General features: G+C 38.3%; 1 protein-coding gene and 1 pseudogene across 1 annotated transcript in view; both read right to left on the minus strand.

Annotated features, from left to right (window-relative positions):
• Nucleotides 1-15,275, minus strand: part of KIF13B (kinesin family member 13B) — a 248,738-nt gene that overhangs the window by 214,000 nt on the left and 19,463 nt on the right. Inside the window, exon 2 of the mRNA XM_036752476.1 lies at nt 15,036-15,129. Coding sequence (XP_036608371.1) covers nt 15,036-15,129 — 94 coding nt within the window. The remainder of the gene's footprint in view (nt 1-15,035; nt 15,130-15,275) is intronic.
• Nucleotides 1,476-2,307, minus strand: LOC118841279 (annotated as a pseudogene).

Here is a 15,275-nt window from a genome sequence, read left to right on the forward strand (position 1 = left end):
CTTTTATTACAAACAATTTAGCACTCTGATACTCACCATATGAAACTGTGCAAGGCCCTGTTATACTCTCTGTATGTACATTCAACAAATTCAACCACACATTTTTTCTCTTTTTAAGGCCAGTAGTCGCTTGTTTATTCTTCTATTATAAAAAAGGAGGGGATCATGTTTGGAACAAATAATACATAATTATGTGTCTTATCACAATAGATAACTACAAGCCCTGGGCCTCCCAAATTCCCCCTCACACTTGTCAGTGCTATTTCCCCAATAGATTGGAAACTCTCTGACAGCAGGGACTGTTCTCTTTCTTATTTGTATCCCCAGTGCTAAGCAGAGTGCCTAGTGCTTAGTAGATACTTAATAAATGTTTATTGAACTGAAATTTTCATTTACTTTTTGCACTTCACTAAAGCTATCCAATCTTTATTTAGTTTGTCCCAAGTTTATTCCTTTTTTAAGTGGGTCTCCTGTCATAAAAGAAACCTGAAAATTTAATTAAAAAACTACGTTTTATTTTTGAAAATATTTTCCCTCATTTTCTTCTCCCTCTTTAAAACTCCAATTTAAAAAAAACTAGCTTCAGTACCTAATACAGTGTATGTTTCCCCTCAATATATAACTGAAATTTCTCTGTGTTAGCACCAACTTCAGCATAGTTATTCATATTAAGATATCAAATAGTGTAAAAATACAAAAACATCGATACAATAGAACCCATAATAAGACATCTGCCTTTACAAAATGAGTTGAAGCCATAAAGTGGTTTGGATCCCATAGAGATTAATCACTATGTATCAATGTTTGCCATACCTTGAAATTCTGAAAATAATTTTTTTACTCTAATTCTGAACATTTTGTCATAAAAGCCCATTTAAGATGATGACTTTTCAGAGAAAAATATAAACTTACTCTGTAAACATGAAATGTAAGATTAACTTTTGAACAAGTGACTTTTTTTGCAAAGCTAAAACTGCATCAGTTTCAAAATGTATAATCTTTTATTTTTCAGGAAACCTATGAAAGTTATAAGGAATCACTAGATTCAGTTAATCTCTTCATACTAGATAATAATTACTTGTGGTAATTATAAACCTACTGCCTTTGACTGTTTCTTAAGACATGAGGTCTTATACTATAACAACTCAAAACTTTAGCTCAACTTCCCATTAATTTTAGATATGGATAGATATGGGCAAATGATACAAACAGCAGGTGTGCAGAATCTGTTTACAGCAAGCTTTCATCTTCTTTTCTTTAGGCTGCAACCCACAGTTAAAGAAGCACTGAAGGGGTCCCAAGTGGAAAAAGTTTAAGAAGTCCTGCTTTAGGCTACAGAAAATAGGCAGCTCATTCATTTACTGTTTTGGGCTTGTAGTTATCTATTGTAATATGAATGACACATAATTACGTATTATTTGTTCCAAACAACTCTTTCTCAGCCCACAAAAGTCATGTACAGTGAGGCTTCCATGTTACGAGGTACTACATTTAGATTCTATGCATATACTTTCAGATGTAGCCACAAGATTAGGTGCCACTGGTTCAGGAAACTCCTACCTCTCATATACTTCTCCCCATTACAGGTAAGCATTGTGATACTTTGTTAGGTTCTGTAAATACGCATCAAATTCGTTATGTCACTTTCTCACACAGTATATTCATTCTCTTAACAAGTAAGTCTTATCAGCCTCATAGTAAAGCCTTGTGAAACCCATCCTGATGAGCACACAATCAATTCTTAAGAAAAATCTTAATAGCAGGAAAAAACTAGAAGGTATTACTTTAAATTTCACAAATAAACCTGAAACTTCATGACTGTGAAGTTCATTCTTGGGCAACGAAACTAGTTCCAAAAATTTAATCTATCCCTCACTTTCACTTCCTCTGTGTCGATGCGATCTATCACAGGCACAACTTTAACTTAAGTGAATCGGTCAAGTCACATCCCTTTGTAATCTGTTGTATGGCTTCAATCACATGGGTTAACAATCTATTTGGAGTGTTCACCCTCCATCCTGCTCTCTTGCCATTCTTCAGCACATATCACCTTAAACATTCTTTAGTAGCTGTTTACATGTTTTAAAGCATTAGTGCACTGAACTTCATTCCAAAGCTGGAACCATGCCAGACTCTTAAATATTGTCTGCACATATCATTCCATGAAGGGATAGTGTGTGTAGCTAGTTCATCAGCTAATTCCTCCACATCAGCTGACTTCATGATATGCATCTTGGCCACCATCAGTTAGCTTCCAGGGCCTAAAAAAAAGTGCTGGCAGTTGTTCTGAAAGCCACAGATCATCATGAAGATGGTGGCAGTCTGGAACCAGCATGACAAGCCAACATAGGAGCACTTACTATCTGCAAGGTACTGGGCTGACACTGGGAATACAAATGCAAAATAAAAACCAGCCCCTGCTTTTAAGGAGATAACATTCTACTTGGGGATACAGCATATAAACAAGGGTCAAGTAAATTCAAGACAATCTGAGAAGCAGAAAATGTAAACAGCTAGGAGGTAAATTAGAGACCTCTAGAGCAAGACAAATTCCAAAGTGTTTGGACGGACTTTTAACTCATCAGGTTGCATATCTCAAAAACAAGGTTATGAAGGACATCCTTAGGATAAGGAATTTTTGGTGAATTGAAAAAATTTAGTAAGAGGAACTTCAAGAGAGATCTATGAACAAAGTGACACGATGATTTATTATAATACAAAAGGCAGGTCATGATACTTAGCAAATCGGAAAAGACAGAACCTAGGATGCAAATGAGCTTCTCAACTACATTTTCAAATTAAAGCATATGTGAAAGTTTACTTGTTCCTTGTTCAGACCTGCAAAATACACACCTTGGTATCCATAGAGATATCAGCATGCTCAGGTGTGCCAATCATAGGGGATTACAATACAAGAAGCCTCGGTCTGTACCTTTTGATCAGGGCCAGATGCTGCAAAAATTAGGAAGCAGATAAAAAGTTTCTTGGGCCCCCTTATTTCCCTTTTTAAGGCAGCCTTTATGCAAACCAAGAATCATCTCTCCCCTTCTGCCTCCTCCTCCCTAAATGACACTACCACACCTCTCCCCGCCTCCCCCACCCCTGGTCTAGATATATCCTAAGCAGCACTGTTCATGATCTGTATCTTTTCCAAATTTCAAGATAACTCATTAAAAAAAGCACTTATTTAGTGCTTACTATTTTCCAAGCACCATTTTTTACAAATACTATTTTACTGAAGGAGGTAAAGCCAAGATGGCTGAGAAAAGGCAGAGACTACTCTTGAACTCTCCCCAATCACCTTTAAATAACACCCTAAAACAAAGTCTGGAGCATCAGAACCCACAAAAGGACAGGGTGAAATAACTTTCCAGCCAAAGATAACTTAGAAGATTGGCAGGAAAGGTCTGTCGCACCTGGGTGAGAGTGGAGCGCAGTCCAGTGCAGACTGGGTCACAGCAAACCAGGAGCAGCTTCTGGAGCTCTCAGCCCACTGACACTAAGGGGGTCAAACAACAGGTCGGAAGAAGATTGCTGGCACCAGGGACAGGACTCTGTTGCTTTGCCCATACTCAGATCTGGATCACAGTTCTAGATGGCAGTCCCAGGGCAAGGAGTAACACTAGCATGCACTTGCAGCTGCAGTGGAGCAGGGACCCCTGTCACAATGCCAGGGCAGAATAGAGTGCTTATGGTTACTCACAGACCAGAGCACAAGCCAGGAGAGGAGTAAACACTTCTCCTTACACTGTACCACCTTGGAAGAACTGAAAACTTATAGGTCCCTAGAAATATCTCTGAAAACATCTACACAAAATCCCTAAGGCTTGGGACAGTTCTCCCTCCACCCTGGAAGCTGAGCCCCACTTTAGCAAAGAGTTAAAAGTAAAGAAACAGACTGGAAAAAAATCAACAAACAACAGAAAAAAAATTCTGACCATAGAAAGTTACTATGGTGACAAGAAAGCTCAAAACAAAACTCAGAAGACAACAAAGTTAAAACATCCAAAACCTCCAAGAAATACATGAATTGGTCTCAGGCCATGGAAGAGCTCAAAAAGGATTCTGAAAATCAAGTAAGAGGTAGAGGAAAAACTGGAAAGAGAAATGAGAGTGATGCAAGAAAATCATGAAAAAAGAGTCAACAACTTGGTAAAGGAAGCACAAAAAAAAATACTGAAGAAAATAACACCTTAAAAAACAGACTATAGCAGATGGTAAAAGAGGTACAAATATTATTTCATTTAATCCTCACAAAAACCCTGTGAGGTAGGTTTAAGTATTGTGAGCCCCCTTTTAAACTGAGGAAAACTGATACAAACAGAGGTTAAATGGCTTGCCCAGGGTCACACAGGTAGTAAGTGCCTGGGGCTGGATTTGAACTCAGATCTTCCAGATTCAGGGTCCAGTGCTCTATCTACTGGACTACCTAGCGCCCTCTTACTTGTGCTGTACTCCTAGACACTGTTCTCCAATTAATCTGAATAACTATGATCCCTGCTGACGTGTTAGTGGATGCTGTAATTTTCCCCTCTTCTCATCTAGCACATTTATATATTCATAATGGCCTTCTAAAGATAGTTTACCTCAAATTAGGTATGAGGAGGAAAGGATATCTTTGGGGGTCAGACGATCCATTAAGGATCAATGGAATAATACCTAATAGGCTGATGCCAACTATTCTCCAGAGAAAAACATGTAGGAACATTCACGGTTGGCCTTGACTCTAATATACTTTTAAAATGTCAGACAATTTAGGTCAAAGAAGATTATTGTTAATTTGATCATATGAGACAGCTTTTAATTTTTACTAGTTATGTCTACTCAGTATTAGGGAATATAAGTTAGTTACGAATGAGCTTTTTAAAAAAGATTTTTTTAAAGCTAAAATAAGATACAAATATTTCTATTAAATTTTACTTCTTGCTAAAACTCCTATGTAATTTTAATTTAACATCTGTTGAGGAGGAATCATGTGATCTAGTGGAAAGAACACTAGACTTAGGGTCAGAAGACCGGGGTTTAAATTCTAGCGCCGCCATTTACTATCTATATAATCTTAGAGAAGTCACAACCTGAGAACTCTGGTTTCCTCCCTTGTAAAATGGAGATAACAGTATTTGCACTACCTACCTCACCCACAGCGTTATTGAGGGAAAGCCCTTGGTAAACCTCCCAGTTCTCTATTCAACTGTGTAAAAGCTTAAAACACCCCCAACATTAACAATAACTCCAAGATACCAATCTCATCCCCCTCCCCTTCAGACTCTCAATACTCCAGTTAACACAGATCACCAAAGATCCCTAGACAGGCCTCGGGGAGGGGTCTGCGGCCTCTGAGCTGTTGTACTGAACTAGTTGAACTTGATTTCTAAGTGGTGGACCCTATGACTTTGCTATGACTTTGCTTCATGGCTAGCATGTCTTCTCCCCAGCCTCTATCCCTCACATCTTCATCTAATGAAATGCAGATTCCCTTCCTTCAAGGCCCAATTCAAGTCACACATCATCCATGATTTCTCTCTTGAGCCTCTCATCCAGAGTAAAAATGATCTGTCCCTCCTAAGAACTTCCCAAAGAACTTCTTATGTACATGTCTTATCTTCCCTACTAAAGTAGAAACTCCATGAAAGGAGGGACTAGGATTATTTATCTTTGTATCCATCTACAAGTGCATTACAAAAAGTAGGCACTGAACAAAAGAACGAATAGCACTGTGAAAGTGGGGTTTTACTTTCTAATTACACAGTATCTGAAACAACAGATTTACACAATAGTTACAGGAAGATATTTGAAAGAAAAACCTAAAGTATCATCATTGTCTCATAAATTCAACCAACAGTTACTAAGTGGCTATAATGGAGAGCTTATTTGGAAATATTAGTATCTAATAATATTCCTAGGATCACAGATTTAGAACTGAATCTTAAGAGATCATGTAGCCCAAAGGTACCAACTACTCTCCTCTGGTCCAGACGTCAAACTCAAGAGTATAGCACAAACCAGATTAAAATGTAACTGGGAAATGTTTAACAAAATAAATAAAAATACAACATAGATAATGTTCATTTGTAGTTTTCTAAGCCAATATGCAGCTACAGAGATCTGTCTGATGCCACTATTATGTCCAACTGTTTCATTTTATAGACGAGAAAACTGAGGCACAGAAAAAGTGAAATGCCTTGCCTAAAGGCAAACTGAGTAGTAAGAATCAGAGCTGAGCCTACATCCTCAGATTCTAAATCCTTCCTCTTTCCTCCACACCACACAGAGAACAAGAACGATGACAAACTACAAGCAATATAACAAAGGAATGGCTTGGTGGCCCAAATTAAGCAATTTCATTAACAGGTGCTCCCTTTGGGGGCAGCTGCATTGAAGATGATGCATGCAATATTCCTGAACAGGCAGGATTTTCAGGTTAGTAAACTTCCTGATTTCATCCTTTCTTTTTTTTTTTTTAACTGCTTATTTTCCCCAGGCATCCGGATCTCCTGAACTACTGGACTGACTTGCATACTTCCTTATGTATCCTCCCACATTATGATTAGAAAATCAAAACAAATATTCTACCCATGTAATTCACCTTATACTTTGCTTTCTGCTTTAAAACAGCAACCACTGATGCTATCTCATATCTCAGGGCATCATGTGCTTTGTCAATGCCACGGCAGTCAGGGTATTAAAAAACAGCCAGATATTTGCCTCTTTATAAGGTACAAGGAAGCTGGTTTTTTATTTGCTCATCTAGATTTACCTGCTTCCTCCCTCCTACAATTTCTACCAGCTATAGGACTGTGACCTCCCAAATGAGCCTTCAACCTATGTGGAGACACAAGCAATGAAATGGGGCTATGTCCTCTTCCCCCAGCTCAGAAGTTCAGCAACTTGGAACCTAAAACTTGAATTCCTCCCATGTAATTCTCCTTTTTCCCCATTTTGGGATAAAAATATTTGACAAAGGGCCAGGAAAGGGGAGTAGGAAGGAGATATGGGTTATACAAATAAACACCCTACTTCTTTTCATTAATAAGTCTGACAAAAAATAGTCATTCAACTATACAATTATATTTTTCCACCTAACTTACATTATTTATATTACAAATACAAAAACATATTTGAAATGAGATGTTCCTTCTATAGTTTTTGAAGTAAAACTGGCCAGTAACATACAGCAAAATCTAAAAAAGAAATACTTTTATGATAGCATTGACTTGTTTTATTCGGAAGGATCCTCAAGCAGTATTATTTTTAAGCACCCTCAATTGCATCAAAATACTGTCTCAATGTCAGAGTTATTACTAATCGGGGCTAGTCCAAGGAAACATTAGGAAATAAATGAGTTTATTTCCTATGAACTCCATCTTTCTCCTTTAGCATATTGAAAAAGCAATAGTGAATGAGATGAATAAGAGTAATATTGAGCAAGTTAGTTTGTGTCTTGGGGGCCTTGGTTTCTTCATTTATAAAATGAAGGGGAGAGGACTTCCAACACTAACATTCTGTGATTTTTAACACCTTCTGATGCTAAGATTTCCGTGGCTGACCCCTTGGTATTCTAATCTCAGGTCTGCCGTTAACTCAGCAGATGCTAATAGTCCCTCTGAGATTGAAAGGTCTTAGAAGGCAGAAGCCTCATTCGTTTCTAACTCTATTTGCAGTCTAGCTCACAACTCCAAAAGATCTGAAATGTCCAAGGGATACAAATATGGTTTCAATAAATAATTTACAAAAGCTATGCTCTTCCACTGAGGCTAGGCCAGGAACTTTTAGTCTGCATGGGGGCCCATGGAAGCCGTTCTCAAGAAGCCCTAGCATTTTCCTTGCAACAGATCCTTCCTTATAAGGGTAGTGGGGTGGGATGGCCAAAGCTGGGGTGAATGTATGTGCCTGAATGAGCTCCAGTGAAAAGGCTGGATAGTTGCTCAGAATATAAAGGATTGCTGAGGGCCAACGACTGGAATGACTTGCTATATACTATTAATTACAGAATTTTAGAATGGAAGCATTTACAATCCAACTCATACCCTAAAAGGAATCCCAGCTATACCAAGTAGTTATCCAGCCTCTGTCACTCCGCCTGCTGAAGAAGCCCACTCCTCTTCCGGATGACTCTTAGCATTCCTAAGTTTTTTCTGCTATCTAGCCTCAATTTTCTTCTTTGCAACTCCACCCCCCTGCTCCTGGTTCTGCCCTTTGGGGCCACAGAGACCAAGTCTAACACGACCCACATGACTGCCTTCCATATACCTGAATACAGCTACCATTTCTTCTAACACAGTATTCTCTTTTCCAAACTCAGCATCCATAGTTCTTTCAACTTATCCTCATATGACATGGACTCAAGAGTACAAAGGAGCTTTTTTTCCTTCTTAAAGCCTGGATCTCTTTCATAAGTATGAGAAACTCCTAACAATGCACATTGGCATCTGTTCAGCAACTTACGGTTTACAGAGTTGCCCCTTAACAAGGGGTTAAGAAACTTGCCCACAGACAGACGATGTCAGATGTGGTGCTTGAACCCAGTTCTTCCTGACTCCAAGGTCAGCACTCTACCCACTGTGTCATGTTGCTTCTAGCACCATCTCCTTAATTCTGTAAGCTATCCTTCTTTTTACACAGCCAAGACTAAATTAGCTTTTTTGGCTTCCATATCACAATGCAGGACTCATATTGAACTTGTGAAATATTAAAACTCCCCATGTCTTCTTCTGACAAATTGCTGGGAATTAGACATTTTCGCTGATCCTCATGCCCTCTCAAACTTCTCCAAAAATTAAATTATGCACCAAAGATAAGGCAACTTCAGCTATCGCCAAGGTCTACAACAGGCCTGCACAACTTGTGGCCCATGGGCCGCTTGCCGCCCACCAAAGGATTTTGGGCAGCCCACAAAAAATGTCCTCTACATTTTTCAGGGGGTGCCAGGAATCCTTTGGCATGCCACAGGTTGTGCAGGCCTGTTCTAGGACATCCAGAATCTAAAAGAAGGTAAAAAACAAAACTAACAACAAACCAAAACCCATGAACTGATGATTACTGACCCTGAGTTCACGAAGTACCACTCCCCCCAAAGCTGCATCTTTCCCTGTAACAATGAAATGTAGTTATTACTTATATTTTTTATATACACAACCATTCTCCCCAAACAAAACCAGTCACAGACTAAGTAAAAAACTACCTCTCTTTTAAAAAAATAAAAACTACCTCTCTTTTTAAAAAATAAAAACTGGCTATTTCTCAGTCTGATGGTCTTTTTAAAAATAAGCTATTTTATTACAAGGCAATTGTTTTGTTTATTTATTTTATTTATATATATTACTTATTTACATGTATTTATGTATTATATTTATATATTTATTTACAAAATATTTATTATTCTGTTTATTCTTCAAGTTTCAAATGTTCTCTTTCTGTGCTTTTCTGGTTTATTAACTTATTTTTTTCTCCTTATGTTCAGCTCGCTGTTCTCTTTTTCTCCTTTGTTAATCTCCATATTTAGGGAAGTATTTGCTGGCTATATTAGTGAAGCTAAATATAGCATACATTTTGTTATACTGGATTGATACTATTTATACTTTAATATAATTTAGCACCTCTATAATGTTCTTTAATACGCTCATTATTTAACAAATCTCTTTGATCTCCATGTAACTTATTATTTTACAAATTAACCACTACTTTTGTTGCATTCTTATCTATAAGTATATGAAGTTAAGATTCTGCCTTCATTCACTTGAGCATGGCCAATTTTTGTACAGGTTTCACAACTGTTTGATAAGTAAACTTTTTGATACTTTCATTCAGATCTCTCTCAATATCAACTCTAGTTTTTTCAGCATTCTGTTCCAAGTTAACTTCCTTTCTACTTATCTATTAGACTTGTCCAGTTCTGAGAGAGGGGAATTAAAGTTTCCGACCATTAATACCTAATGACTTTCCATTTATTTGTATTTCAATTAACTATTAACAATTAATTTTCTTTTCAGTACTTAGTACAGTATCCTGGCAGAGAGTAAGCATTTAATAAATGATAGTTGACTAAATAAATGCTAGCTGACTGACTTTCATATATTTGGCTGCCATGCTGTTTGCAGCAAATATATTTAAAACTGATGTTGTTTTCCTCACTACAAAAAAAGGAGAACTAGCTTTGAAATCAGAAAACATGGAACTGAATCCTGATTCTATCATTTACCACTTCTAATCTTAGCCTCTCTGCCTCAACTTTCTGATCTGCAAAATGAAGGTCTGTAATACATGACTGTTAATAATGGCCCTTCTAATTCTAAATCTATGTTCTTTTAACCATGTTTCTTTCTTTCATGTTCTTTAATTCTGCATCTTGCCTTGAAACCATGGCTACTGCTCCCTGATTTTGGGGAGAGGGAGAGGGGGGTGTTAGCAAAAGTATATCAAGCCTTTCATTTAGAATCTGTAGGTGTTCCAATAATTTAAGCTTATTTCCCAGAGGCAATATATTTTTCAATTTTTTTTAAAACAGCATTATGAGGAACTTTTTGTTTGTTTTAACAATAAATTCATTTATATCACTAATACCTTCTAGTATCATATAATATCATTCTGTGATTCTGTTTTATTAATTATCTGGCCATTTGTGTCATTTTTTCTTTAATCAGGACCATTCTATTCTTCATATTGTTTTGTTAAAAATCTCCAAAGAATTTTCCAGATAAGTTGTCTCTTACTTGCATCTTTTCTCTTCCTTCACTGGTCTAAATTTCATTTTCCTCAGACACCCAATCCTCCTTCTTTCTAGATCCGTTTTCCCTTTGGGAACTTTCCCCCCCTCCTAATGTCTTTTCTTTAAGTTTTCTTTTTTAACACCATAATATTTATTCAAGGGTTGAAGTCTCTTTTTTGCTTACTCATTTCTTCAATCTTTTTCTTTTTTCAGTGAGGTGATTTTCCTTATTAGGGCTTTAGTTTATTTATCTAATCATTTTACTTGGGTACATCTATTATCTGAAGTAATGGAGTAGAACTTAATTTGAGCACAAACATTCACTCATCCATTGTGCCCATCCTTGTATTTGTTATTACTTATATATGTGCCACAACCTCATACTAGACTAGTGGTATCAAACTCAATTAGAAACAGATCCCTGGGCAGAGCCAAGATGGCAAAGTAAGGGCAGGGACTCACCTGAGCTCTCCCCCAAACCCCTCCAAGTACCTTTAAAAAATGCCTCTCAACAAATTTTAGAGCAGTGGAAGCCATAAAAAAGATGGAGTAAAACAAATTTCCAGCCCAAGACAACTTAGAAGGTCAGCAGAAAAGGTCTGTTGCACCAGGGTGAGAGACAAGCATAGTCCAGCACAGGCTGCAGCAGACCAGGCCTTAGGGTTACTGAATCACTGGCAACAGTGGCAGTTTCTAGAACTCTCAGCCCACAGACGTCAAAGACAACTTGAAAGGTTAGTGGGAAACATCTGTCACACCTAGGTAAGATGGAACCGCATCCAGCACAGGGCTGGCCAGCACAGCCTCAGCCCCTGCAAACCAGGAGGTCTTGGGAGTGACTGAATCAGCAGCAGCTGCTGTTGCTGAAATGGATGAATAACATGTTCATCTTCTGAGAAGAGTATCACCATTTACTGCAAATGAAAGCTTTCAATTTACTTATTTAGGATGTGCACTTTACTATCTTGACACCATATTAAACAACGATAAGGCAGGGGAAAGTTGAAAATGTTCCTATGATATTAGACAAAAGCTTCAATGTAGCCTTTTCACGATTCATGAGAAAATCACAAAAGGTTCATTTGGCACTCAGTCCAAGAATTTAGAAGTTAGCAGGAACCTTAGAGGTCATCGAGTCAAATTTATTTTTTGGCTGGCAGCCTGGACCAGATTAAAATATAACTGGGAAATTATTAACAAAATAAATTAAAATGCAATACAAAATAAGTAATGTGAATTTGTGGTTTTCTAAGGCAGTGTGCGGCCTTCAAGGATCCACTTCTCCGAGTCTGACAGCACTGACCTAGCACAACCTCCCACATCTTACAAGAACTGCCGTTTATACGCCACACAAGTATTTAATCATGAAACAGAAGCTATTTAAGAGTGACAGAAAAGCTCAGTTTCTGACAAGGAAACCCATTCCACTCACTAGGCAGCCCAGTCTTAACAAAGCACTTTCCTGTTTTTAACAGGAGTCTGCCACCTTGTAACTCCTAAGCACATTGGCCCTAGAATAGCTTATTGTTGTTGTTTAGTCATTTCAGTTGTGTCCGACTCTTCGTGATCCTTTTTCGGAGTTTTCCTGATACTAGAGTAGTTTGTCATTGCCTTCTCTAGGTCATTTATGCAGGCAAGGAAACTGAGGCAAACGGAGTTAAGTGACTCGCCCAGGGTCACACTGCTAGTAAGTTTCTGAGGCCACATTTAAACTCAGGTCTTCCTGAGTCTATCCGCTGTGCTACACACAGAACACCAGAAAATCAGCCTGTTCCCTTTTGTAGATAACACTCTTTTAGCTATGAAGACAATAATCATGTCTCCTATAGTCTTCTCATCTCCAGACCAAACACTCTCTAACTCCGGATGAGGCCGCCAAATACAACAATAATTAAATTTTCAGAAAATTTCAGAAAAATTCTAAAAATTATTCTAAGAATGACTAATGTTACCAAAAGTAACTATTTCCAACTATAACTAAGGACTACCTAGCTAATCAGGCCCCAAACCTTGGACTCATCTTTGATAAGCCAGTTAATAGCAAAGTTCCATTAATATTTCCCATTAATTCTTTAAAGTTTTCCAATCAAGGGGCTGCTAGGTAGGGCCGTGAGTAGATCACCAGCCTTGGAATCAGGAGGACCTGAGTTCAAATCCAGCCTCAGACACTTGACACACTTACTAGCTGTGTGACCTTGGGTAAGTCACTTAACCCCAATTGCCCCTGCCTTCCCCCCACAAAAAAAAAATAAAAAGTTTTCATATCAAATCAACCAATATTCACCGAATACTCATTATGTACAAGCCACTCAGCCAATCCCTTCCTTTCCATTCCCTCAGCTCTAGTCCAGCTTCTCAGAAGCCACCTTGCCAAAACTACGGTAATGGTTTCTCAACGGGTCTCCCAAGCCTTCAGTCGGCCTACATCAATCTGACTCATACATTGCAACTTGAACAGAAAAATCTCCAGTTCATTTTGGCCAACATTTAAGTGCCTGCTGCTCTGTCCACAGCATTATAACAGGCACTGGGGAGATAGAAAGTTTGGATAAGATTCAGTATGTGTTCCCCTCTTGCTTAAATTATCATCATCAAACTCTGAATGCATATTGTAGCAGAACTTTTTCACCTTATTCTTCTTGCTCTTTTTTTTTTGCAACACAGCTAAATGTAAATGTTTTGCATGACTTCACATGTAAATGGGCATTATATTGCTAGTCTTCTCAATGGGTGGGAGACAGGCTAGAGGGAGGGGGAGAATTTGGAACTCAAAATAAAAACAAAACTTTTTAAAAATAGGAACAAAAAAAATATCATTACCAGCACTATGAGCAACTCACATTTACATAATTCCACAGTGAGGTTTGCTTAATATTCGTATCTATATACCTATACCTAGATATCTAGATTGATAGATCTAAGTAAAATCTCATTTGATCACGAATTTGCCTGTGTTGCAAAATCTTCCATGGCTCCCTTGCAAAAGGCAGCTGAGATTCTTTTAAAGGACATTCCAAGGTGCTATACAATTTGGCCCCAACCTACCAATACAACCTTATCTCTTGCTATTACTAACACAAATTTTCTTATCTCTAACACAAACCAGTCTAGTCAGGTCTATCTCAAGATTTTCCAAGTACAGCACACTTTCTGGGCATTTCCCCCACCCCTCACTCACTACCTTTGGTTCTGGCTGTTCTTCCCACAAATAATCAAATCAACGCAAATTTAACTATGTTCTCAGCCCTATTGGGGGTGGGGGCGGGGGAAGCCCATGTAAAGTAGGCAATGTAATGAATGGTTCCTACTCTAGATAAGCTTTCAATCTACTGGAGACAGAGGACACAAATAACAGCTAACAACCTAAGTGCACACAAGGGCTAAGTCGTATTCCACAGACTGAGTTGCTGCAGGAGTTTAAAACAGGGAAAGAGCAGGCCCAGAAGGCCTCAAGGAGCAGGGGAACTTAAGCTGGGCTTTGGAGGATGAGTAGACACTGAACAAGCAAAGAGGTGGGTGTACTCCAAGTGAGAGGAACAAGATGAGTGTTTGCAACATTGCTGCCCCTTCAAACATTACCCGACCTTCAGGACATCTCTCAAGTCTGGCCTTTTTCATGAAGCCTTCCTCCCAGTTACTCCAGCTACACGGTTCACTCCCTTTTCTCTGAACTCCTCCTGCACTTTACTCTCTGTACCACTCCTTTTGGCACTCAAACACACACTCCCTTATTTTACCTTTTAACTGTTTCATGAGCTGGCCTTATCTCTCCAAGAAGACTATTAGCTTCCTCTAGGGCAGTGGTGGCAAACACGGTTTGCCTGAGTGCAGCCCGAAACAGATTAAAATGCAATTGGGAGGCCTCGTTTCATTCTGAGTTTGACACCACTGCTCTAGAACAAGGACATTTTAGTCAGTCGTATTTCAGTCATGTCTGATTCTTCGTGACCTCATTTGGGACTTTCTTGACAAAAATATGGCAGTGTTTTGCCATTTCTTTCTCCAGCTCATTTGACAGATAAGGAAACTGAGGCAAATAGGGTGAGGTGACTTGCCCAGGATCACACAGCTAGGATGTGTATGAGGCCAGATTTGAAGATGAATGTTCCTGACTCCAGGACCAGCACACTATCAACTATACCATCTATTATCTACTAATTTTGCAACCAACACATGACTTAGAATAATATCATATTATGTATTAGCATAGTATCACAGATACAGGAGGCACTCTATAATACCTACTTGTTGAATTAAATTATCACAAATGATGTCAGATCTCAAAACAAACATAAAAATGTAACTATTCCGATTTTGTTTCTTTTCTTACCTGACATCTCCTTTGGAAAGATTAGCATTTGCAGGGTAAAGAATAACTTTATTTGCATCTACATCCACCACACATTTGGTATGCAGGTCAAATTCTGTAGGGGAAAAACGCCAGAAAAAACATGTTTATTTTAAGCAATTAATGTTGTGTCATTTTTCAGTTGTATCAGACTCTTTGGTGACCGACCCCCTTTGGTGTTTTCTTGGCAAAGATACTAGACTGGTTCACCATTACCTTCTC

Source organism: Trichosurus vulpecula, chromosome 3, assembly GCF_011100635.1.
Source record: "Trichosurus vulpecula isolate mTriVul1 chromosome 3, mTriVul1.pri, whole genome shotgun sequence".
Taxonomy (NCBI): domain Eukaryota; kingdom Metazoa; phylum Chordata; class Mammalia; order Diprotodontia; family Phalangeridae; genus Trichosurus; species Trichosurus vulpecula.